The sequence below is a fragment of the Pristiophorus japonicus genome, chromosome 4 (assembly GCF_044704955.1).
Source record: "Pristiophorus japonicus isolate sPriJap1 chromosome 4, sPriJap1.hap1, whole genome shotgun sequence".
Lineage (NCBI taxonomy): Eukaryota > Metazoa > Chordata > Chondrichthyes > Pristiophoridae > Pristiophorus > Pristiophorus japonicus.
The window spans coordinates 72,850,283-72,876,448 of NC_091980.1; the positions used below are offsets into that span (position 1 = coordinate 72,850,283).

A 26,166-nucleotide genomic window follows, 5' to 3' on the forward strand; every position below is an offset into this window, starting at 1 on the left:
CATTAGTCTTAACTAATCTTTTTCTCTTCACATATCTATAGAAGCTTTTGCAGTCAGTTTTTCTGTTCCCTACAAGCTTACTCTCATACTCTATTTTCCCCCTCCTGATTAAACCCTTAATCCTCCTCTGCTGAATTCTAAATTTCTCCCAGTCCTCGGGTTTGCTGCTTTTTCTGGCCAATTTATATGCCTCTTCCTTGGATTTAATACTATCCCTAATTTCCCGAGTTAGCCACGGTTGAGTCACCTTTCCTGTTTTATTTTTACGCCAGACAGGGATGTACAATAGTTGTAATTCATCCATGTGATTTTTAAATGTCTGCCATTGCTTATCCACCGTTAACCCTTTGAGTATCATTCGCCAAATCACGTCTCATACCATTGACGTTTCCTCTCTTTAAGTTCAGGACCCTAGTTTCTGAATTAACTCTGTCGCTCTCCATCTTAATGAAGAGTTCTACCATATTATGGTCACTCTTCCCCAAGGGGCCACGCATGACCAGATTGCTAATTAATCCTCTCGTTACACAAGACCCAGTCTAGGATGGTCTGCTCTCTAGTTGATTACTCAACATATTGGTCGAGAAAACCATCCCTTATTCACTCCAGGAAATCCTCCTCCACAGTATTGCTACCCGTTTGGATAGCCTAATCAATATGTAGGTTAAAGTCACCCATGATAACTGCTGTACCCTTATTGCACGCGTCCCTAATTTCCTGTTTGATGCCATCCCCAACCTCCCTACTACTGATCGGTGGTCTGTACACAACACCCACTAACGTTTTCTGCGCTTTGGTGTTTCGCAGCTCTACCCATATAGATTCCACATCATCCAAACTAATGTCCTTCCTTACAATTGCGTTAATCTTCTCTTTAACCAGTAATGCTACCCCACCTCCTTTTCCTTCCTGTCTATCCTTCCTGAATATTGAATACCTAAGAGTTAAGTTATGGCAGGACTGCTTGGACACGTGTTATGCTCCTCCTATACTATGTGCGAACTCAGGCACACTTCCGGTGTCCCTGATGACTATGTGTGCGGGAAGTGCATCCGCCTGCAGATCCTGACTGACCGCATTGCGGCACGGGAACTGCGGGTGGATGAACTCTGGAGCATCCATGATGCTGAGAATGACGTGAATAGCACATTTAGCGAGTTAGTCTCGCCGCAGGTAAAGGATAGACAGCCAGATAGTAAATGGGTGACCAGCAGGAAGAGCAGTGCAAGGAAGGTAGTGCAGGGGACGCAGCAGCAGCCAAGTTCATGGCACCGTGGGTGGCTCTGCTGCACAGGAGGGCAGGAAAAAGAGCGGGAGAGCTATAGTGATAGGGGATTCGATTGTAAGGGGAATAGATAGGCGTTTCTGCGGCCGCAACCGAGACTTCGGGATGGTATGTTGCCTCCCTGGTGCAAGGGTCAAGGATGTCTCGGAGCGGGTGCAGGACATTCTGAAAAGGGAGGGTGAACAGCCAGTTGTCTTGGTGCATATAGGTACCAACGATACAGGTAAAAAACGGGATGAGGTCCTACGAGACGCATTTAGGGAGCTAGGAGCTAGATCAAAAAGTAGGACCTCAAAAGTAGTAATCTCAGGATTGCTACCAGTACCGCGTGCTAGTCAGAGTAGGAATCGCTGGATAGCTCAGATGAATACGTGGCTTGAGGAGTGGTGCAAAAGTGAGGGATTCAAATTCCTGGGACATTAGAACTGGTTCTGGGGGAGATGGGACCAGTACAAACCGTGCAGACCGGAACCAATGTCCTAGGGGGAGTGTTTGCTAATGCTGTTGGGGAGGAGTTAAACTAATATGGCAGGGGGATGAGAACCTATACAGGGAGAGAGAGGGAAATAAAATGGAGTCAGAAGCAAAAGATAGAAAGGAGAAAAGTAAAAGTGGAGGGCAGAGAAACCCAAGGCAAAAAACAAAGAGGGCCACATTACAGCAAAATTCTGAAGAGGCAAAGTGTGTTAAAAAGACAAGCCTGAAGGCTCTGTGCCTCAGTGCGAGGAGTATTCGGAATAAGGTGGATGAATTAACTGCGCAGATAGCAGTTAACGGATACGATGTGATTGGCATCACGGAGACATGGCTCCAGGGGGACCAAGGCTGGGAACTCGACATCCAGGGGTATTCAACATTTAGGAAGGATGGACAGAAAGGAAAAGGAAAAGGAGGCTGGGTGGCGTTGCTGGTTAAAGAGGAAATCAATGCAATTGTAAGGAAGGACATTAGCTTGGATGATGTGGAATCAGTATGGGTGGAGCTACGGAATACCAAAGGGCCGAAAATGCTAGTGGGAGTTGTGTACAGGCCACCAAATAGTAGTATTAAGGTTGGGGACAGCATCAAACAAGAAATAAGGGAAGTGTGCAATAAAGGTATAGCAGTTATCATGGGCGACTTTAATCTACATATTGATTGGGCTAACCTAACTGGTAGCAATGCGGTGGAGGAGGATTTCTGGAGTGTATTAGGGATGGTTTTCTAGACCAATATGTCGAGGAACCAACCAGAGAGCTGGCCATCCTAGACTGGGTGATGTGCAATGAGAAGGGACTAATTAGCAATCTTGTTGTGCGAGGTCCCTTGGGGAAGAGTGACCACAATATGGTAGAATTCCTTAAGATGGAGAGTGACAAAGTTAATTCGGAAACTTGGGTCCTGAACTTAAGGAAAGGTAACTTCGTGGTATGAGACGTGAATTGGCTAGAATAGACTGGCAAAGGATACTTAAACGGTTGATGGTGGATAAGCAATGGCAAACATTTAAAGATCACATGGATGAACTTCAGCAATTGTACATCCCTGTCTGGAGTAAAAATAAAACTGGGCAGGTGGCTCAACCATGAGAGAAAACGGGTAATTATAGACCAGTTAGCCTGACATCAGTAGTGGGAAAAATGTTGGAATCAATCATTAAGGATGAAATAGCAGCGCATTTGGAAAGTAGTGACACGATCGGCCCAAGTCAGCATGGATCTATGAAAGGGATATCATGCTTGATGAATCTTCTGGAATTTTTTGAGGATGTAACGAGCAGAGTGGACAAGGGAGAACCAGTGGATGTGGTGTATTTGGACTTTCAAAAGGCTTTTGACAAGGTCCCGCACAAGAGATTGGTGTGCAAAATCAAAGCACATGGTATTGGGGGTAATGTACTGATGTGGATAGAGAACTGGTTGGCAGACCGGAAGCAGAGAGTTGGGATAAACGGGTCCTTTTCAGAATGGCAGGCAGTGACTAGTGGAGTGCCGCAGGGCTCAGTGCTGGGACCCCAGCTCTTTACAATATACATTAACGATTTAGATGAAAGAATTGAGTGTAATATCTCCAAGTTTGCGGATGACACTAAACTGAGTGGCGGTGTGAGCTGTGAGAAGGACGCTAAGAGGCTGCAGGGTGACTTGGATAGGTTAGGTGAGTGAGCAAATGCATGGGAGATGCAGTATAATGTGGATAAATGTGAGATTATCCATTTTGGGGGCAAAAACACGAAGGCAGAATATTATCTGAATGGCGGCAGATTAGGAAAAGGGGAGGTGCAACGAGACCTGGGTGTCATGGTTCATCAGCCACTGAAAGTGGGCATGCAGGTACAGCAAACAGTAAAGAAGGCAAATGGTATGTTGCCCTTCATAGCTAGAGGATTTGAGTTCAGATCAGGGAGGACTCATTGCAGTTGTACAGGGCCTTAGTGAGGCCTCACCTGGAATATTGTGTTCAGTTCTGGTCTCCTAATCTGAGGAAGGACATTCTTGCTATTGAGGGAGTGCAGCGAAGGTTCACCAGACTGATTCCAGGGATGGCTGGACTGTCATATGAGGAGAGACTGGATCAACTGGGCCTTTATTCATTGGAGTTTAGAAAAATGAGAGGGGATCTCATAGAAACGTATAAGATTCTGATGGGACTGGACAGGTTAGATGCGGGAAGAATGTTCCCGATGTTGGGGAAGTCCAGAATCAGGGGACACAGTCTTCGGATAAGGGGTAGGCCATTTAGGACTGAGATGAGGAGAAACTTCTTCACTGAGAGAGTTATTAACCTGTGGAATTCCCTGCTGCAGAGAGTTGTTGATGCCAGTTCATTGGATATATTTAAGAGGGAGTTAGATATGGCCCTTACGGCTAAGGGGATCAAGGGGTGTGGAGAAAAAGCAGGAAAGGGGTATTGAAGGAATGATCAGCCATGATATTGAATGGCGGTGCAGGCTCGAAGGGCCAAATGGCCTACTCCTGCACCTATTTTCTATGTTTCTACCCCTGGATGTTGAGTTCCCAGCCATGTCTCCGTAATCCCAGTCACATCATATCCGTTAACGGCTATCTGCGCAGTCAATTCGTCCATCTTATTACAAATGCTCTTCACATTGAGACACAGAGCCTTCAGGCTTGTTTTTTTAACATTCTTTGTCCTTTTAGAATTATGTTGTAATGTGGCTCTTTTTGATTTTTGGCCTTGATTTCTCTGCCCTCTACTTTTGCTTTTCTCCTCCCTACCTTTTGCTTCTGCCCCCTTTTTACTTCCCTCTGCCTCCCTGCATGGGTTCCCATACCCGTGCCATATTAGTTTAACCCCTCCCCAACAGCGCTAGCAAACACTCCGCTGAGGACATATCATCCCTCCCAACAGCTGTAATTGTTTGTTCAATTAATGCTGTGACCCCCCCCCCCCCATCCTTTTTTACCCCCCTCTCTATCCCGTCTGAAACCCCTGTAACCACAAATGTTGAGCTGCCCTTCTTCAGCCATGTCTCAGTAATAGCTATAATATCGTTCTCCCAAGTGTTTATTTCTGCTCATTGAAGTATATACCATTTAGTGGTGCCAAACTCACTTGTCCATTTTCTAGCCCTTGTCTTCCAAATTCACGTTCTTACTTTTCTGCTGCCCAACTCCAGCTTTGCTTCTCTTCCCACTGAATCTATTCACCGGTTCCCATCCTCCTGCCAAGCTAGTTTAAACCCTCCCCAACCGTACTGGCAAACCCTCCCGCGAGAATACTGGTCCCGGCTCTGTTGAAGTGCAACCCATCTGGCTTGTGCAGGTTCAACCTCCCCCAGAAATGGTCCCAATGCCTCAGGAATCTAAAGCCCTCCCGCCTGGACCATCTCTCCAGCCACGCATTCATAGAAAATAGGTGCAGGAGTAGGCTATTCGGCCCTTCAAGCCTGCACCACCATTCAATATGATCATGGCTGATCATGCATTTCAATACTCCATTCCTGCTTTCTCTCCATACCCCTTGATCCCTTTAGCTGTGAGGGCTACATCTAACTCCCTTTTGAATATACCTAACGTACTGGCCCCAACAACTTTCTGTGGTAAAGAATTCCACATGCCCACAACTCTCTTGAGTGAAGAAGTTTCTCCTCATCTCGGTCCTAAATGGCTTGCTCCTTATCCTTGGACTGTGAGCCCTGGTTCTGGACTTCCGCAACATCGGGAACATTCTTCCTGCATCTAACCTATCCAATTCTGTCAGAATGTTATTTTCTATGAGATCCCCTCTCATTCTTCTAAATTCCATTGTGTACAAGCCTAGTCGATCCAGTCTTTCTTCATATGTCAGTCCTGCCATCCTGGGAATCAGTCTGGTGAACCTTCGCTGCATTCCCTCAATAGCAAGAATGTCCTTCCTCAGATTAGGAGAGCAAAACTGTACACAATATTCAAGGTGTGGCCTTACCAAGGTCCTGTACAACAATAGTAAGATCTCCCTGCTCTTACATGCGAAGCCTCTCGCTATGAAGGCCAATATGCCATTTACCGCCTTCACCGCCTGCTGCACCTGTATGCCAACCTTCAATGATGTACCATGCACCTCCCCCTTTACCAATCTCTCACCATTCAGATAATAATCAGCCCTCCTGTTTTTACCACCAAAGTGGATAACCTCACATTTATCCACATTATACTGCATCTGCCATGTATTTGCCCACTCACCTAACCTGTCCAAATCACCCTGCAATCTCTCAGCATCCTCCTCACAGCTCACACTGCCACCCAGCTTAGTGTTATCTGCAAACTTGGAGATATTACATTCAATTCCTTCATCTAAATCATTAATGTATATTGTAAATAGCTGGGGTCCCAGCACTGAACCTTGCGGTACCCCACCAGGCACTGCCTGCCATTCTGAAAAGGACCCGTTTATTCCTACTCTCTGCTTGCTGTCTGCCAACCAGTTCTCTATCCACATCAGTACATTACCCCCAATACCATGTGCTTTAATTTTGCACACGAACCTCTTATGTGGGACCTTGTCAAAAGCCTTTTGAAAGTCTAAATACACCACATCCACTGATTCTTCCTTGTCCACTCTACTATTTACATCACTGCTTTCCAAATGCGCTGTTATTTCATCTTTAATAATTGATTCCAACATTTTCCCCACCACCGATGTCAGGCTAACCGGTCTATAATTCTCTGTTTTCTCTCCCTCTTTTTAAAATGTGGTGTTACATTAGCTGCTCTCCTGTCCATAGGAACTGATCCAGAGTCAATAGAATGTTGGAAAATGATCACCAATGCATCCACTATTTCTAGGGCCAATTCCTTAAGTACTCCGGGATGCAGACTATCAGGCCCTGGGCATTTATCGGCCTTCAGTCCCACCAATTTCCCGAACGTAATTTCCTGACTAATAAGGATTTCCTTCAGTTCCTCCTTTTTGCTAGACCCTTGAACCCCTAGTATTTCCGGAAGGTTATTTGTGCCTTCCTTAGTGAAGTCTATAGGCCCCCTAACAGTAACAACTCTGCTGGTCGGAGCATAAATCAGGAAGTAGTAGGGGCTTGTAAAAAGGGAACAGCAATAATCATGGGTGATTTTAAACTTCATATTGATTGGACAAATCAAATTGGTCAGGGTAGCCTTGAGGAAGAGTTCATAGAGTGCATAAGGGATGGGTTCCTTGAGCAGTATGTAACAGAACCAACCAGGGGGCAGGCTATCTTAGATCTGGTCCTGTGTATTGAGACAGGATTAATAAACAATCGCCTAGTAAGGAATCTCCTTGGAATGAGTGATCAATAGCATGATTGAATTTCAAATTCAGATGGAGGGTGAGAAAGTTGGATCTCTAACCAGCATACTAAGCTTAAATAAAGGAGACTATGAAGGTATGAGGGCAGAGTTGGCTAAAGTGGACTGGGAAAATAGATTATTAAGTGTAGGATGGTTGATGAACAGTGGTGTACATTTAAGGAGATATTTCACAACTCCCAAGGAAAATATATTCCAGTGAGGAAAAAGGCCATAAGAGAAAAGATAGCCATCCGTGGCTAACTAAAGAAATAAAGGACGGTATCCAATTTAAATTAGTGGGAGGACAGAAGATTGAGAAGCGTTTAAAAGCCAACAAAGAATGACTCAAAAAATGATTAAGAAAGGGAAGATAGACTATGAAAGCAAACTAGCACGAAATATAAAAACAGATAGTAAGAGTTTCTATAGGTATATAAAAAGGAAAAGAGTAGCTAGAGAATGTAGGCTATCAGGCCCTGGGGATTTATCGGCCTTCAACCCCATCCATTTCCCTAACACAATTTGCTGACTAATAAGGATTTCCTTTAGTTCCTCCTTCTCGCTAGACCCTCGTTCCCTTAGTATTTCCGGAAAGTTATTTGTGTCTTCCTCAGTGAAGACAGAACCAAAATATTTGTTCAATTGGTCTGCCATTTCTTTGTTCCCCATTATGACTTCACCTGATTCTGACTGTAAGGGACCTACATTTGTCTTCACGTATCTGTAGAAGCTTTTGCAGTCAGTTTTTACGTTCCCTGCAAACTTACTCTCATATTCTCTTTTCCCCCTCCCAATTAAACCCTTTGTCCTCCTCTGCTGAATTCTATATTTCTCACGGTCCTCAGATTTGCTGTTTTTTTGGCCAATTTATATGCCTTTTCCTTGGATTTAACACTATCCCTAATTTCCCTTGTAAGCCCCAGTTGAGCCACCCTCCCCGTTTTATTTTTACGCCAGACAGGGATACACAATTATTGAAGTTCATCCATGTGATCTTTAAATTCTTCCATTGCCTATCAACAGTCAACCCTTTAAGTATCATTCGCCAGTCTATGCTAGCCAATTCACATTTCATACCGTCGAAGTTACCTTTCTTTTAAGTTCAGGACTCTCGTCTCTGAATTAACTGTGTCACTCTCCATCTTAATGAAGAATTCTACCATATTATGGTCACTCTTCCCCAAGGGGCCTCACACAACAAGATTGCTAATTAATCCCCCCTCATTACACAACACCCACAATTCATCTTCTCTATCCTCCTATTTCTGTACTCACTAGCATGTGGCACCGGCAATAACTCGGAAGATTACTACCTTTGAGATCCTACTCTCTAAACTCTGCCTGTAGGACCCTCATCCCTCTTTCTACCTATATTATTGGTACCGATATGGACCACGACCTCTGGCTGTTCACACTCTTTTCCCCCTTCCCCCAGAATGTCTTGGAGCCGCTCAGTGACATCCTTGACCCTGGCACCAAGGAGACAACACACCATCCTGGAGTCACATACCGGCCTGCAACCGTAGAAGCGCTTGTCTGCTCCCCTGACTATTCAATCTCCTACCACTATTGCTCTTCTATTATTCTTCCTCCTCCCCGTGCAGCTGAGCCACCCGTGGTACCATGGACTTGGATCTGGCTGCACTCCCCGGAGGCACCATTGCCCTCACCAGTACTCAGAATAGATTACTGGTTGGACAACGAGATGGACTCGGGGGTGGGGGGGGACTCCTGCGCTGCCTGCCCCGTCCTCCTCTTCTATCTGGTGGTCACCCATTTCCTCTCCGCTTGCACACTTTTAAACTGCAGGGTGATCACCTCTAGAAACGTGCTATCCTCGAATTTCTATATTGCCAAGTTTTGCATCATCTACAAACTTCAAAATTGTGCTACCTATACCCAAGTCCAGGTCATTTATATATAAAGCAAGTAAAGTAATGGTTATAATACCAATCCCTGGAACCCCACTGCATACTTCTCTCCAGTCAGAAAAACATCCGTTCTCCACTACTCTCTGCCTCCTATCCTATAGCCAATTATGTACCCAAGTTACCACCGGCCCTTTAATACCATGTGCTTCTATTTTCCGAATATGTCTGTTATGTGGTACTTCATCATATGCCTTTTTGAAAGACCATATATACATCTACTACACTACTTTCTTCAACCCTTTCTGTTACTTCATCGAAGAACTCATCAGGTTAGAACGATTTTCCTTTAACAAATCCGTGCTGGTTGTCCCTTATTAAGCCATCTGAACACAGGAGCAGATTTAATGTCTCATCGCAAAAACAAATGGACTGTATATTTTTGGTGGAAGGAAAACACGATGAATCAAATTACTTGTTCTGGTAAGTTTTCTTATTATTACACCAGACATTAGCAATTAATTTGTTTCCAACATTTGTTGGGAGGTGATGAGAAACGAAAGCTGGAGTTAATGTGCACTCAGTGTAAACATAAACCTGGATGAGACTCATGCCTTTAGTACCCTCAATTATCTCTTGGGTTATATCATCACTTTTTCATTGAAATGCACCCAAAAACCATTTTCCATGGGAGTGAAAGCGCTTGTAGAACTGTGGCCTAATTTAAGATTTAAAAAATGCTTCACTCTCCCTCCCGCATTGATATTGTTCAGCTTTAATCAGTCACTCATTCAGATCATCATTTCCAGTTCAGGACCTTGGGGTACACATCTACAGCTCATCTTTGTTTGCATTGCATCGCATGAATTGAAATGTGAAACATAAAAAAAGTTTTGCCCGAAGAGGTTTACCAAGACACTCCATTTAGAGATCGGGATAATTAAAAAAACTTAAGCTAAAAATAAATATATTGTAACTCACCCCAGGTACCCAGAGATACCCACTCACCCCCAGGGTCTGGAGCGGCCCTAGCCAGGCCCAGTAGGTGCATCATGACACTGTTAATTAAGATGATGCAGGTGTTCTAGTTCAAGTTTTTTTAACTTTTACACGTAAATGGCTTGGCGACAGTTTCCATAGGCCGACTGCGTCTCTTATGAACTGAGAAACAGAGTCTTTTAGTCTCTGACACACCAATTTATTGCAGCTCAAGTCTTAACAGTTAACCCTGATCATGGTAAATCACTTACTGAAGAACCTGTAGGATATCCACGACATCTCGGAAGGCAGAAAGTATTCACAACTCTAGAACGCTTTCTACAAATGGAACGATTGTCCAGATAGCTTCATATTTTACAGGACAACAAGCAACGGCAAAATACTGTCCAGCATAGCTAAACATTTGCAAGACTGAAACTGGGAGAGTCTCTTGCTCCAGTGCCATGTGGAGCGCAGCCGACAGGTAATGAGCTTACAGTATGCGGGCCCACAGCCTGGTGTCGGATCTCCTCCTTACCGTGCTGGGCTGCTTGGGTTCCTGCAGGCTGCTGGCCACCTCGCCGTTTGCTCCCATGGTAACTGGATCTCCAGCTGCTACCCTCTGGACTCTCAACTCCCATTGCAACACACCAGACACTACTTCTGGTAAGGGCACCTCAATGGCATCAACCAGGCGACAGGGAAAAGCCCATTTTTGCGAGAGCCGGAATCGGCGCCTGCGCACTGTAGTCCGCTCCTGTGGGGCTAAAGAGCTGGGTCCTGGAACGTGATTTTAAAAAGCACCTGTGCGCTGAGCCTGTTCCTGCCGGACTGCGTGGCCTGCAACGTGTGGTGCGCGACACCCTTGAGATAGCCGCACACCTTCACAGTTTAAGGGGAACAGTGGTTGTGGGTTAAAGCCACTTCAGGACTTGAGCGCATAATCTATGCAGTACAGGTTGAACCTCTCCAATCCGGCACCATTCCCGGGTGGCACATGCAGAGATAATTTTTTTTCGTTCTCATCAATATTCCCTGCTCTCCTGAAGATGGAGAGACTCTTTCCTCGGTCCAATTCTGAAGGCACTGATTACCTAAGTGGCCTTAAGGGTGGGTATTCAAGTTGTGGCGGGGAGCAGGGAGGGTGAGAGTTTCAACCTGTACTACTAATTATTATATTTTGAATTCTATTATAAATAAATGCTTGATAAAAGTTATTTTTTTTAAGCACTGAGTCCCATCGGCCTGCCTCCCCCGCCCTGGCAGGGGCGGGCCGTGTCCTTGGCTGGCTGCTCCTCCCCTCCCCGCTGCCATCAGCGCTCCCTCCAGCGTCAGGCCGGTGGGCCATGTCTTCGGGCTGGCCGCTCCTCCCCTCCGCTCCCTGCTGCCGTCTGCACTCCCTCTGAGGCTGGGCTGGCCACTGCTCACCACTGCCCTCTGCGCTCTGCCAAACAAGAAGAAACGACCTCTTCTTTACTTTCAATGAGTCTTGGAGATCGTACCGGGGTGGGGGAAGTGGTTGGTGAATCGCGCAGTCGGAGATATCTGTATCTGGGCTGGCTGACTCGCACTGGGTGCTGGCCATTGTAAAAGATGGCAGAACACGTGACCTCTGCTCGTCTAACAAAATCCCTTATCCAGCACAGGCCAGGTCCCGAGGGTGCCGAATAAGGGAGGGTTTAACCTGTATTGAGGGATTGCTGCATTGTTGTTAGTGCCATCCTTCAGATGTGAAGGTCAACCAAGCCCTGCCTGCCCATTCAAGTCGATATAAAGGACTCTTTGACACAATTCGAAGAAGAGCACGCGAGTCATTCCAGTGTCCTGGCCACCATTTATCTCTCAATCAACGTCATGAAGAGAGGTTAACTTGACCATTCATCTCATTGCTGCTTGTGGGACCTTGCATGCCCATTGTCTTGTCATGTTTGCCTGCATTACAGTGACTGCAATTCAAAAGTAATTCATTAGCTATGAAGTGTTTTAAGACTTCCTGAGGATGTGAAAGATGCTATATAAGTATACGGTTTTCTTCCTCCCCACTCATTTTTTCAACTATTAAGAGATCGTTCTGCTTCCTAGAACAGTCAATACCCAATTCACTTTCTAATTGTGGTCTGATGATGAGTTTGTAAAATCTGTCAACTATCTGTATTGTTTTTCATTTCTATTTTCCCCGACATTAGAAAAGCAAAGGGATATGGCCATTCTCCATCCAGTACATAATACAGTCGTCAATTTGTCTGGACCTTGGTTGACAAGTGTACTGTTGCACATTAAACACACTAGCAATTACCAGAATTTATACTGGTTCACAAACTCCGTGAACAAGATATCCAGATTTGGGTCCACATTTTTGTAAATGTTGTTCTTGGAAAACATCTTCCCCACGCTCAAATATTCAAATTCGATCTTGTAGAGGTACTGTACAGTGTTCTACTCTTTTTCTAGACTAGCGTTTACAAGGACTGGTGTCCTACGTGTGGGTGGTTTTCTCAACCCCAGACAGTGTGACGCTGAAGCCCTGAGTCTTTGGATCCCATCACGTACACCTGCTGAAGGCCTTGATCTGGAAACATCCAAGTACATTTTGGCAAATGTCGGTGACCAATTCTGTCAGTTGGTGATGTCGGAGAAGGAAGCTATGCTTCTGGTAGAACCGCACCGTAAGTTAAATATTCTTTTAAGCAATGTATTATAAAATGCATCAGAATTATTCATCCAAGTTCTAAAATGTCAAGACAATGGATTGTGCAGCATGCCAGTTCCTAGTATGGAAGCTTTCGCTAAACCTTCACCCCTACAAGAATAGTCATAGTTGACATTTGGACCGAGAAAACAACTGATTTTCATAGCAGATTCATGAATGTATGATTAAAGAAAGCATTTACAATTGGGCTGCAAATAACCAATAGTGGGAATTTTCTCCCTGGATTCTTCAGTTTTCTGCCACTCAATATCAGCTGACCGATTCAGTTCCTGGACAAAGTTATGATACTGGGGAGCAACACACATTCAGATCCCATCAGGACAAGTTGTGAAATTGAATTCCATGAATCAGATCATTTGAAGGCAAAAAGTGACTGGATTGTCATAATGCCCTCTAGGGAAGGGACCTAACCATCCATATTCAGTCTGGCTTACACGTTACTCCAGTTCCATCAAGTGGTTAACTCTTACACCCTCAGGGCACCGACGGATGGTCAGTAAATACAGCCATCACTGCTGTTCACATGCTAGGTTATCTCTGATTGAGAAGTTGTAGATTCAGCAATGCAACTCTCAGAACCTTCAATGATGTGCTTGATGGAGCAAACTGAGAGTTATTAGAATTTTAGCAGTCAGTTAAGGCTTGCATTGCAAAATGGAAGTGTTTTGTACACTGGTCACATTACAGTCTGCTTGGATGGAATGTGCTAGCAATTGCACTATATCTTTACAGAGCACGCTGGAAATCTCCGGGTCAGGCAGCATCTGTGAAGAGAAAGCAGAGTTAACGTTTTGGGTCGACGACCCTTTGTCAGAACTGGAGTGTGTTCGGAACGAACACATTCTGAAAGGGGATGGGGAAGAAAGAACAAAAGGGAAGGTCTTTGACAGGGTGGAAGGTAGGAGAGATTAGAGAGACAAAAGGGATGATGGGCCGAATTGAATTCGAATGGAGTTAGAAAAACATTAGTCAAGATAGGGTGTGAATGGCAGAATAATGATCAGCTGCCATTCGAGACGAGGAGAAAAAAAGAAACTGGGTGGGAGGAGGAGGAGGAGGAAAGGGAGCCGGTTAATATCTGACTGTTCCATGCCTCGACCCTTATACTCTTTCTCTTTCACCCCCCACCCCGGTTTTTGAATTCCCCTCCATTTCATCTCCCCATTTCCCCTTCTACTCACTGTCTTCTCCCCTTCAAATCTCTCTCATTTGTACCATTATCCCCTGTCCTCTAACCCTGCTTAACCTAAAAAAATTTAATTGGCCCTGAATGTGCGTGTTTCAAATTCAGGTTAGCAGTGAGCATTTGTAATGGCGGCAGTGAATCCATTTATTTATTTATTGTGCTGAGGTAAAATACTTCATTTCAGCACTTGTAGATGCCACCAGTATTAAAACGTTCAGAGGATCGGGTGATCAACTGCAGCGATGCTGGGATGGCACCAGCAGGAAAATATTGAGATTTGCAAAAAAATAATTTTCAGCAGTATAAACAGAACAAAATGCATTTACAAGCTTGTATTATAAAATAATATGCTTGCAAGTGAATTGGAATGAGGAAAATGTTTTAAGGATGCTCAGGGCTTCCACTGAATATGGAGGTAGTAGAATCAGTGAAGGGCAGGAGATACAAGAACTAATAAATCGTAAGCGCAGAGCATTTCAGAGCCTCAAGCAACAACCCAACTCGGGAGCAGCAAAACAACATTACAGACAGCTCAAGGCTGAGGTCCAACAAAAAAACCCGAGACCTAAAGAACAGGTGGTGGATGGAGAAAGCACAGGAGATACAATAACTGGCCAACAGCCACGATATGCGAGGATTCTTCATGGCAGTCAAGGCCACCTGCGGTCCAAACTTCCAAGGCCCCACCCCACTACTGGCCAAGAACAGGGAAACACTCATAGAAACATAGAAAATAGGTGCAGGAGTAGGCCATTTGGCCCTTCGAGCCTGTACCGCCATTCAATGAGTTCATGGCTGAACATGCAACATCAGTACCCCATTCCTGCTTTCTTGCCATACCCCTTGATCCCCCGAGTAGTAAGGACTTCATCTAACTCCTCTTTGAATATATTTAGTGAATTGGCCTCAGCAACTTTCTGGGGTAGAGAATTCCACCGGTTCACCACTCTCTGGTGAAGAAGTTTCTCCTCATCTTGATCCTAAATGGCTTACCTCTTATCCTTAGACTGTGACCCCTGGTTCTGGACTTCCCCAACATTGGAAACATTCTTTCTGCATCTAACCTGTCTAAACCCGTCAGAATTTTAAACATTTCTATGAGATCCCCTCTCATTCTTCTGAACTCCAGTGAATACAAGCCCAGTTGATCCTGTCTTTCTTGATATGTCAGTCCCACCATCCCGGGAATCAGTCTGGTGAACCTTTGCTGCACTCCCTTAATAGCAAGAATATCCTTCCTCAAGTTAGGAGACCAAAACTGTACACAATACTCCAGGTGTGGCCTCACCAAGGCCCTGTACAACTATCGCAATACCTCCCTGCCCCTGTACTCCAATCCCCTCGCTATGAAGGCTGTCGGGGCCCGCTGGAAGGAGCATTTCGAAGATCTCCTCAATCGAGACTCTGTCTTTGACTCGAGTATTCTCTACTCCATCCCACAGCATGCGACCTGCCAGCACCTCAGTGAAACCACAACTTTGCACGAGGTCGGAAAAGCCATAAAACAGTTCAAGAATAACAAGGCTACGGGAGTGGATGGAATCCCTGCTGAGACGCTAAAGTATGGTGGAGAGACGTTGTTGGCGCAGATACATGAACTCATCTCTCTCCTCTGGAGGGAGGAGAGCATGCTGGGAGATCTCAGAGATGCAGTGATCATGACCATCTTTAAAAAAGGGAACAAGTCCGACTGCGGCAACTACAGCGGAATCTCCCTGCTATCAGCCACTGGGAAAGTTGTCGCGAGAGTTCTCCTCAAACACCTCTTTGTGGCCGAGGAGCTCCTCCCGGAGTCACAGTGCGGATTTCATCCCCTACAGGGCACAACGGACATGATCTTTGCAGCGCGACAGCTGCAGGAAAAATGCAGGGAGCAGCGCCAGCCCTTATACATGGCCTTTTTCGACCTTACAAAAGCCTTTGACACTGGTCTATGGAGCGTCCTCCTCCGTTTCGGATGCCCCCAAAAGTTTGTCAACATCCTCCGCCTGCTCCATGACGACATACAGGCCGTGATCCTTACCAACGGACCCATTACAGACCCAATCCACGTCCGGACCGGGCTTAAACAGGGCTGCGTCATTGCTCCAACCCTCTTTTCAATCTTCCTCGCTGCCATGCTCCACCTCACAGTCAACAAGCTCCCCGCTGAAGTAGAACTAAACTACAGAACTATTGGGAAGCTGTTTAACTTATGCCGCCTCCAGGCCAGGACCAAGATCACAGCAACCTCTTGTCGTTGAGCTACAGTACGCGGATGACGCCGTGCCTGCGCCTGCGCACATTCTGAGGCTGAACTCCAGGATATAGTCGATGTATTTACTGAGGCATATAAAACCATGGCCTTGCGCTAGACATCCGTAAGACAAAGGTCCTCCACCAGCCTGTCCTCACCGCACAGCACTGCCCTCCCAGTCATCAAGATCCACGGCGCGGTCCTCGACAAACTGGACCATTTCCCATACCTCTGGAGCCTCTTATCAACAAAAGCAGACATTGATGCGGAGATTCAACACCGCCTCCAGTGCGCCAGTGCAGCCTTCGGCCGCCTGAGGAAAAGAGTGTTCGAAGACCATGCCCTCAAATCTACCACCAAGCTCATGGTCTACAGGGCTGTAGTAATACCTGCCCTCCTGTATGGCTCCGAGGCATGGGCAATGTACAGAAGACACCTCAAGTCGCTGAAGATATATCACCAACGATGTCTCCGCAAGATCCTGCAAATCCCCTGGGAGGACAGGCGCACCAACATCAGTGTCGCCGTCCAGGCTAACATCCCCAGCATTGAAGCACTGACCACACTCGATCAGCTTCGCTGGGCAGGCCACATAGTTCGCATGCCAGACACGAGACTCCCAAAGCAAGTGCTTTATGTGGAGCTCCTTCATGGCAACTGAGCCAAAGGTGGGCAGTGGAAACGTTACAAGTACACCCTCAAAGCCTCCCTGAAAGTGCGGCATCACCACTGACACCTGGGAATCCCTGGCCAAAGACTGCCCTAAGTGGAGAAAGTGCATCCGAGAGGGCGTCAAGCACTCCGAGTCTTAACGCCGAGAGCGTGAAGAGGTCAAGCGTAGGCAGCGGAAGAAGCATGCGGCAAAACACTCCCACCAGCCCCTTCCCTCGGCGACTGTCTGCCCCACCTGTGACGGAGTCTGCGGCTCTCGTATTGGACTATTCAGCCACCAAAGAACCCACTTCAGGAGTGGAAGCAAGTCTTCCTCGATTCTGAGGGACTGCCTATGATGATGATGATGACTTTTATGTGTGACTTGAGGTCTTGGCAATTGTTCATAGGGTCAGAATGTGTGACAAAATTAATGATACAGAAAGTAAGAATATGTAATTTACTAAGTGCACGCAGATGTAAGAAGTTCAATGGTCATATACAGTCTCCACCACTTATAGTGGGTGCGAACATGATTTGACCGCTATAAGCGATGGCTGGGTCAAAGAATACAGCCAATGGAGATTGCAGTTGGTAAATACAGTGGGGGGTGGTTACTACAAGAGGAGAAATTGAAGTAGGATAGATGCAGCCCATATGGGGAAATTAGTCACTGGGCATTGGAGGGCAGCCAGTAGGTACGGGAAATGTAGCCAACTGCTCTGAAGGGCTTGAGCGCTATGATTTTGCTCAGTGGAGATGGGTAAAATCCTTCTCAGATGGGGGAGTGTTCGGATGGAAATCTTTTTCTGTGGGGGGAGGGCAATTGATGGATTAAAATCCTCATCAGTGATGTGGTAGAGGGGAAAAGAGAGCGAGAAGCAAGAGGTTGAAGCCAGAACTGCCTCCCGAATATCAAAATTTAATTTAACAGCACTTGACAAAAAATGAATAAAAGCAGCAGACAGTAACATTATCAAAATGTGTTTCTGTATTCAGATCATTTTACAAGCACTTCCTCGGCATTTAATATTTAGTTTTAAAACTGAACGAGAAGGTGTGAAGCTCAGCAAGCCGGCTAGAAAGGTTCCCAGCAGTGGCAGGAGTTCTTGAGGCCGTCTAACATAATTTCCTCTCGCTAAACTTCAAGAAACAATTTTTTCCATGAGGGAAAATAAATTGAGGAGTGCTCAAAACAAAAGTCCTGCTTGCAAGCGGTGAGTAACTTAACAAGTAATTGGGAACTGTAGACAGCTACTTCAAGTGCCCAGAATAGCCGGCCTGCTGAATATGTTTTATGCAGTGCCTTTGTAATTGATGCCTATGGAAATGGCAAATAGATTAGCACCATTTGCCCGATATAGGCAGCTATCTGGGATAGAATGTGTAAGTGGTGGGAACTGTACAGATTTCAGCTCTCCACCTGCTGTTTGAGGTCTTGATGCTGCTTTCTCCAAATAAAAAAACAAGCCTGTGCTGTTGGGCAGGTTTGAACTAGCTTGGCAGGGGGATGGGAACCTGAAAAAAGATTCAGTAGGGAGGAGAGTAAAACTGGAATTAGAAAGCAAAAATAAAGAAAGTGAATTTGAAAGAGAGAAAACGAGAAGGAAAAAAGGGTTTTAAAAAAAAAACAAATTTAAAGGCACTTTGTCTAAATGCACATAGCATTTGTAACAAAATAGATGAGTTGATGGCACAAATTGAGACAAATGGGTATGATCTGATAGCCATTACAGAGACGTGGTTGTAAGGTGACCAGAACTGGGAATTAAATATTATGGGGTATTTGACAATCCAGAAGGACAGACAGAAAAGAAAAGGAGGTGGGGTAGCTCTATTGATAAGGGATGGAATCACTGCAATAGTGAGAAACGATATTGGCTCAAATGATCAGGATGTTGAAACAGTTTGGGTGGAGATAAGGAATAACAAAGGGAAAAAGTCACTGGTGGGTGTAGTAGAAACATAGAAATTAGGTGCAGGAGCAGGCTATTCGGCCCTTCGAGCCTGCGCCGCCATTCAATAAGATCATGGCTGATCATTCGACCTTACCCTTTCCTGCTTTCTCTCCATATCCCTTGATCCCTTTGGCCGTAAGGGCCATATCTAACTCCCTTTTGAATATATCTAACGATCTGGCCTCAACAACTTTCTGCGGTAGAATTCCACCGGTTAACCACTCTGAGTGAAGAGGTTTCTCCTCATCTCGGTTCTAAATGGCTTACCCCTTATTCTGAGACTGACCCCTGGTTCTGGAACTCCCCAGCAACAGGAACATTCTTCCTGCCTCTAACCTGTCCAATCCCGTCAGAATTTTATATGTTTCTATGAGATCCCCTCTCATTCTTCGAAACTCCAGTGAATACAGGCCCAGTTGATCCAGTCTGTCCGCATATGTCAGTCCTGCCATCCCGGGAATCAATCTGGTGAACCTTCGCTGCACTCCCTCAATAGCAAGAACGTCCTTCCTCAGACTAGGGGACCATGCATTTGTCCACTCACCTAACCTGTCCAAGTCACCCTGCAGCCTCTTGGCATCCTCCTCACAGCTCAGACCGTCACCCAGTTTAGTGTCATCTGCAAACTTGGAGATATTAGATTCAATTCCTTCATCTAAATCATTGATGTATATTATAAATAGCTGGGATCCCAGCACTGAACCCTGCGGCACCCCACTGGTCACTGCCTGCCATTCTGAAAAGGACCCGTTTATTCCGACTCTGCTTCCTGTCTGCCAACCAGTTCTCTATCCATGTCAATACATTACACCCAACACCATGTGCTTTAATTTTGCGCACTAATCTCTTGAGTGGGACCTTGTCAGAAGCCTTTTGAAAGTCCAAATACACCACATCCACTAGTTCTCCTTATTCACTCTACTAGTTACATCCTCAAAAAATTCCAGAAGATTTGTCAAGCATGATTTCCCTTTCATAAATCTATGCTGACTTGGACCGATCCTGTCCCTGCTTTACAAATGCGCTGCTATTTCATCTTTAATAATTGATTCCAACATTTTCTCCACCACCGATGTCAGGCTAACCGGTCTATAATTCCCTGTTTTCTCTCTCTTTAAAAAGTGATGTTACATTAGCTACCCTCCTGTCCATAGGAACTGATCCAGAGTCAATAGAATGTTGGAAAGTGATCACCAATGCATCCACTATTTCTAGGGCCAATTCCTTAAGTACTCCGGGATGCAGACTATCAGGCCCTGGGCATTTATCGGCCTTCAGTCCCATCAATTTCCCTAACATAATTTCCTGACCAATAAGGATTTCTTTATTAAACTTCATATTTTAAACTTCATATTGATTGGACAAATCAAATTGGTCAGGGTAGCCTTGAGGAAGAGTTCATAGAGTGCATAAGGGATGGGTTCCTTGAGCAGTATGTAACAGAACCAACCAGGGGGCAGGCTATCTTAGATCTGGTCCTGTGTATTGAGACAGGATTAATAAACAATCTCCTAGTAAGGAATCTCCTTGGAATGAGTGATCAATAGCATGATTGAATTTCAAATTCAGATGGAGGGTGAGAAAGTTGGATCTCTAACCAGCATACTAAGCTTAAATAAAGGAGACTATGAAGGTATGAGGGCAGAGTTGGCTAAAGTGGACTGGGAAAATAGATTATTAAGTGTAGGATGGTTGATGAACAGTGGTGTACATTTAAGGAGATATTTCACAACTCCCAAGGAAAATATATTCCAGTGAGGAAAAAGGCCGTAAGAGAAAAGATAGCCATCCGTGGCTAACTAAAGAAATAAAGGACGGTATCCAATTTAAATTAGTGGGAGGACAGAAGATTGAGAAGCGTTTAAAAGCCAACAAAGAATGACTCAAAAAATGATTAAGAAAGGGAAGATAGACTATGAAAGCAAACTAGCACGAAATATAAAAACAGATAGTAAGAGTTTCTATAGGTATATAAAAAGGAAAAGAGTAGCTAGAGAATGTTGGTTCACTTAGAGGATGAGACCGGAGAATTAGTAATGGGGAACATGGAAATGGCAGAAACTCTGAACAAATATTTTGTATCAGTCTTTACGGTAGAGACATTAATAATATTCCAACAGTGGATCGTCGAGGGGCTATAGGGGGGAGGAACTTAACACAATCACAATCATTAAGGAGGTGATTCTCAGTATAAGATAATGGGACTAAAGATGGATAAATCCCCTGGACCTGATGGCTTGCATCCTAGAGTCTTGAGAAGTAGCAGCAGGGCTAGTGGATGCATTGGTTGTAATTTACCAAAATTCCCTGGATTCTGGGGAGGTCCTAGCAGATTGGAAAACTGCAAATGTTTAAAAAAGGAGGCAGACAAAAAGCAGGAAGCTATAGACCAGTTAGCCTATCATTTGTGGTTGGGAAGATGTTGGAGTCCATTATTAAAGAAGCAGTAGCAGGACATTTGGAAAAGCAAAATTCGGGCAGGCAAAGTCAGCTTGGATTTATGAAGGGTAAGGCATGTTTGACAAATTTGCTAGAATTCTTTGAGGATGTAACGAACAGGGTGGATAAAGAGGAACCAGTGGATGTGGTATATTTGGACTTCCAAAAGGCATTTGACAAGGTGCCACATAAAAGTTCACTGGGTTGGGGGTAATATATTTGCATGGATAGAGGATTGGCTAACGAACAGGAAACAGAGTCAGGATAAATGGTTCATTCTCGGGTTGGCAATCAGTAACCAGTGGGATACCGCAGGGATCAGTGCTGAGATCTCAACTATTTACAATCTATATTAACCACTTGGAGGAAGGGACCGAGTGTAATGTAGCCAAGTTTGCCGACGATACAAAGATGGGAGGAAAAGCAATATGTGAGGAGGACACCCAAAATCTGCAGAAAGACATAAACAGGCTAAATGTGTGGGCAAAAATTTGGCAGATGGAGTATAATGTTGGAAAGTGTGAGGTCATGCACTTTGGTAGGAAAAATCAAAGAGCAAGTTATTATTTAAATGAGAAAGATTGTGAAGTGCCGCAGTACAGTGGGACCTGGGGCGTACTTGTGCATGAAACACAAAAGGTTAGTATGCAGTTGCAGCAAGTGATCAGGAAGGCCAATGGAATCTTGGCCTTTATTGCAAAGGGGATAGAGTATAAAAGCAGCGAAGTCTTGCTACAGTTGTACAGGGTATTGGTGAGGCCACACCTGGAATACTGCGTGCAATTTTGGTTTCCATATTTACGAAAGGATATACTTTGGAAACAGTTCAGAGAAGGTTCACTCGGTTCATTCTGGGGATGAGGGGATTGATTTATGAGGAAAGGTTTCGTAGTTGGGCCTCTACTCATTGGAATTCAGAAGAATGAGAGGTGATCTGATCGAAACTTATAAGATTATGAGGGGGCTTGGCGAGGTGGATGCAGAGCGGATGTTTCCACTGATGGAGATTAGAACTAGAGGGCATAATCTTCGAATAAGCGGCCGCCCATTTAAAACTGAGATGAGGAGAAATTTCTTCTGAGGGTTGTGGATCTGTGGAATTCGCTGCCTCAGAGAGCTGTGGAAGCTGGGACATTGAATAAATTTAAGACAGAAATAGACCGTTTCTTAAACGATAAGGGAATAAGGGGTTATGGAGAGCGGACAGGGAAGTAGACCGGAGTCATGATCGTATTAAATGGCGGAGCAGGCTCTAGGGGCCATATGGCCCTGCTCGGATTTCTTATGTTCTTGTATACCGTAACAGTTTATAGAGCCTTTAGTGTTCTATCTATTCCCAGTCTGAGTAACTGTTTTCATTTTCGATACAAAGCTTTGGGTATACTCATTACCAAATAATATTTGGCTAAGTGAGATGCAGAATTTAATTTTTTTGTATTGCTCTTCAACTGACTGAAAACTGCCACGCTTATTCGACTCTTGGTACGTCTACTGTTACATTTTAGGCTCTTACCCGATGTCCTTCTCGTGCCTAACACAGTTATCTCCCCTGTGATTCATAGCATGACCTAGTGCTTAATATAGTCTGCAGTGTGCTCTGAGTGAACAATGAACCTATTTATTGTTTCTGCATTTATACATGAGGTTTTCCCTATGCATCAATCATGTCTGAGGACAATTAGTATGTCAGCCAATATATTTATATTATCAGCAAAATTACCAAATGTGTTCATCGTCTTTTATAGTAGCAGTAAAATGTTGCCAATTGTCAAAAGTTGAATTAAATAAACAGTAATTTTGAGCCATTCATGAGATAAACAGACAAAGATGTCTAGTGATCTCTGTGGCATCGATTTCACCTTTCCCGGCCTTAATTTGATTCTGGCGCCGTCTAGGGGATCGACAGTGTCCAGCAACAGTGATGTATATCATCAAGCAAGCTAAGCGGCCAATCACATTGCAGAATTCTCAGACTGCAGACCAGGAAGTAAAATGCACTGATAATCTTTCAATTCTAATAAATTTTCGAGTGTGAAATAAAGATTGAGACATAAAAATGGATTCAGATAGAAACTGAAATTTCTTAATTTTTATTAAAAAATATGGAATTTATATCATCATGGAAATAATTGACATTCCACAAATATAAAATTAGTTTTTCAGGGCCAGAGAGGTTGTACAGCAGTAATTATGACTTAGTGTGCCCTTAAAAACCCAGTTACACCTCATTAATGTCGCTGTTAAAAACCCTAATTTAGAGTGTAAAAGCTGAAGTTGTCGTCAGTTCGGTGATTTCAAAAAGATTGCCATGTGTGGAGGAGCAGGGTATCACTGACAGCAATGTCTGGATTTCCGTGTTGAACTGCACATGTGCTGAAGCCAGAAGTTGCTGTCAGTTTCACGGGGCAATGACCATGAACGCTGACAGTTTTGCAGTCATTACAATTGCAAAATCCGGGTCATTGTTTCACATCAATGACCTTTTGTCAGAACTGGAAAAAGTTAGAGATGTAACAGGTTTTAAGCATGTGCAGAGGCAGGGAAAGTGGGTGCGGGGAAGAGGAGGAAAGAACAAAAGGCAAGTGACCCTGAGCTTCCCGTCACCTGTCACTTTAATTCTCCGCTCCACTCCCACTCTGAATCTCCTTCCTCGGCCTCTTGCACTGTTCCAATGAAGCTTAGCGTAAGCTCGAAGAGCACCTCATCTTTCTGGATTCTACATCGTGTTCAAGAATTTCAGACCGTAACCCCTGCCCAATATTGTCTTTGTCTGTTTTTTTCTCTTATCCTATGGCAGCAGTTGATGATTCTGCCATTTCAATTTGCACCCTATCTACACTTGTCTTTTGTTTCTTAACTTGTCCCATTAACATCTCCTTTTGCCTTGCACCATCATCCCTTTTGTGTCTCAATCTCATCTGTTTTCTACCCTATAACAGACATTCCCTTTTGTTCCTTCCTCTCCCCCCCAGGCCCTGTCCCTACATTTGGTTAAAAACCTGTTACACCTCTAACTTTTCTGATGAAGGGTCATCAACCTGAAATGTGAGCCCTGCCTGATCTGAGTATTTCCAGCATTTTCTGTTTTTATAAGGACATGCTTATTTGCACTACAAAATGCTCTGATTGGCTCTCCATGATCACATGACCTGATTGCTGATTGGTCCCCTTGGAGGATAAGGCAGTTTCTCTGGAATGTGTAATTAGAACCACCCAGCCCAAGTTTTCTGTGACTTTGTAAAGTATAATTCGAGTCAATCTGACTGCAGCTACAGGCAGGATAGAACACCCCTACCTTGGCCCGCGTTCGCGCCCCCCGGCCCACGTTTAAAGGGGGTGGGGTTGGAAGAACGTGAACCGTCTTCCCTGAGTTCCCTCTAATCCCCTCGTGCTTTCCCCCCTGCCCCTCCCCCCAATCACTCTGGTCCCGATCCAGCCCAGCCCCGGTCTCTCTGGTCCCGATCCAGCCTAGCCCCGGTCTCTCTGGTCCTGATCCAGCCTAGCCCCGGTCTCTCTGGTCCCGATCCAGCCTAGCCCCGGTCTCTCTGGTCCCGATCCAGCCTAGCCCCGGTCTCTCTGGTCCCGATCCGATCCAGCCCAGCCCCGGTCTCTCTGGTCCCGATCCGATCCAGCCCAGCCCCGGTCTCTCTGGTCCCGATCCGATCCGATCCAGCCCAGCCCCGGTCTCTCTGGTCCCGATCCGATCCGATCCAGCCCAGCCCCGGTCTCTCTGGTCCCGATCCGATCCGATCCAGCCCAGCCCCGGTGTCTCTGGTCCCGATCCGATCCGATCCAGCCCAGCCCCGGTGTCTCTGGTCCCGATCCGATCCGATCCAGCCCAGCCCCGGTCTCTTTGGTCCCGATCCGATCCGATCCAGCCCAGCCCCGGTCTCTCTGGTCCCGATCCGATCCAGCCCAGCCCCGGTCTCTCTGGTCCCGATCCGATCCGATCCAGCCCAGCCCCGGTGTCTCTGGTCCCGATCCGATCCGATCCAGCCCAGCCCCGGTCTCTCTGGTCCCGATCCGATCCGATCCAGCCCAGCCCCGGTGTCTCTGGTCCCGATCCGATCCGATCCAGCCCAGCCCCGGTCTCTTTGGTCCCGATCCGATCCGATCCAGCCCAGCCCCGGTCTCTCTGGTCCCGATCCGATCCGATCCAGCCCAGCCCCGGTCTCTCTGGTCCCGATCCGATCCAGCCCAGCTCTGGTCCCGATCCAATCCAGCCCAGCCCCGGTCTCTCTGGTCCCGATCCGATCCAGCCCAGCCCTATGTCTCTCTTTCTCCTTTCCCCCCCCCCATAGAATGATACAGAACGGAAGGAGGCCATTCAGTCCATTCCAGATGATAACAAATTGCTGTGTTTATGAAAACAAAATCCTCATGTCACCTCCAGTTCTTTTCCTGTCGCCTTAAATCTATGTCCTCTGGTTACAGACCCTTCTGCCACTGGAAACAGTTTCTCCTTATTTACTCTTATCAAACCTGTCAAATCTCGTCTTAACCTCTGCTCCAAGGAGAACAATTCCAGCTTCTACTGTCTCTCCAGTTGAAGTCCTTCATCTCTGGCATCGTTCTGGTAAATCACATTGGTACCCTTTCTAAGGCCTTGACATCCTTCCTAAAGTGTGGTGTCCTGAATTGAACACACTACTCCAGCTGAGGCCTTACCAGTGATGTACAAAGGTTTAGCATAACATCCTGGCTTTTGTAGTTCTATTAATAATGTCAAGAATCCCCTATACTTTTTTTAACATCCTTCTCAACTTGTCACGCCACCTTCAAAGATTTGTGTACATACACCCCCAGATCTCTCTGTTCCTGCACCCCATTTAAAATTGTACTTTCTCTCAACTCTTATTTACAGGGCATTACAGTTTTGACCTGACACATTACGTTCCTTTATGGTGCTTCTGGGTTCTAAGGTGCTTCGAACTCATCACAGTTTAGTACCTTAGTTATTTTGTAACATTCATCTTAAGGTGATGGAAATTGAGGGAATGAAGAATAAAGTTAGTTTATTTATGGAGATCGAATTACTTTCAAAGGATGAGAAAAGGTAAATAGCATTGGATGATGTAACATTGAAACTTCAACTTCTTCCTAGTTTA

General features: G+C 45.4%; 1 protein-coding gene across 2 annotated transcripts in view; it reads left to right on the plus strand.

The window, feature by feature from the left end:
- Nucleotides 1–26,166, plus strand: part of LOC139262960 (lysine-specific demethylase 3B-like) — a 166,709-nt gene that overhangs the window by 77,297 nt on the left and 63,246 nt on the right. For both annotated transcript variants that reach the window (XM_070878346.1, XM_070878347.1), the window contains exon 12: nt 12,330–12,544. In XM_070878346.1, the coding sequence (XP_070734447.1) occupies nt 12,330–12,544 (215 nt within the window). The remainder of the gene's footprint in view (nt 1–12,329; nt 12,545–26,166) is intronic.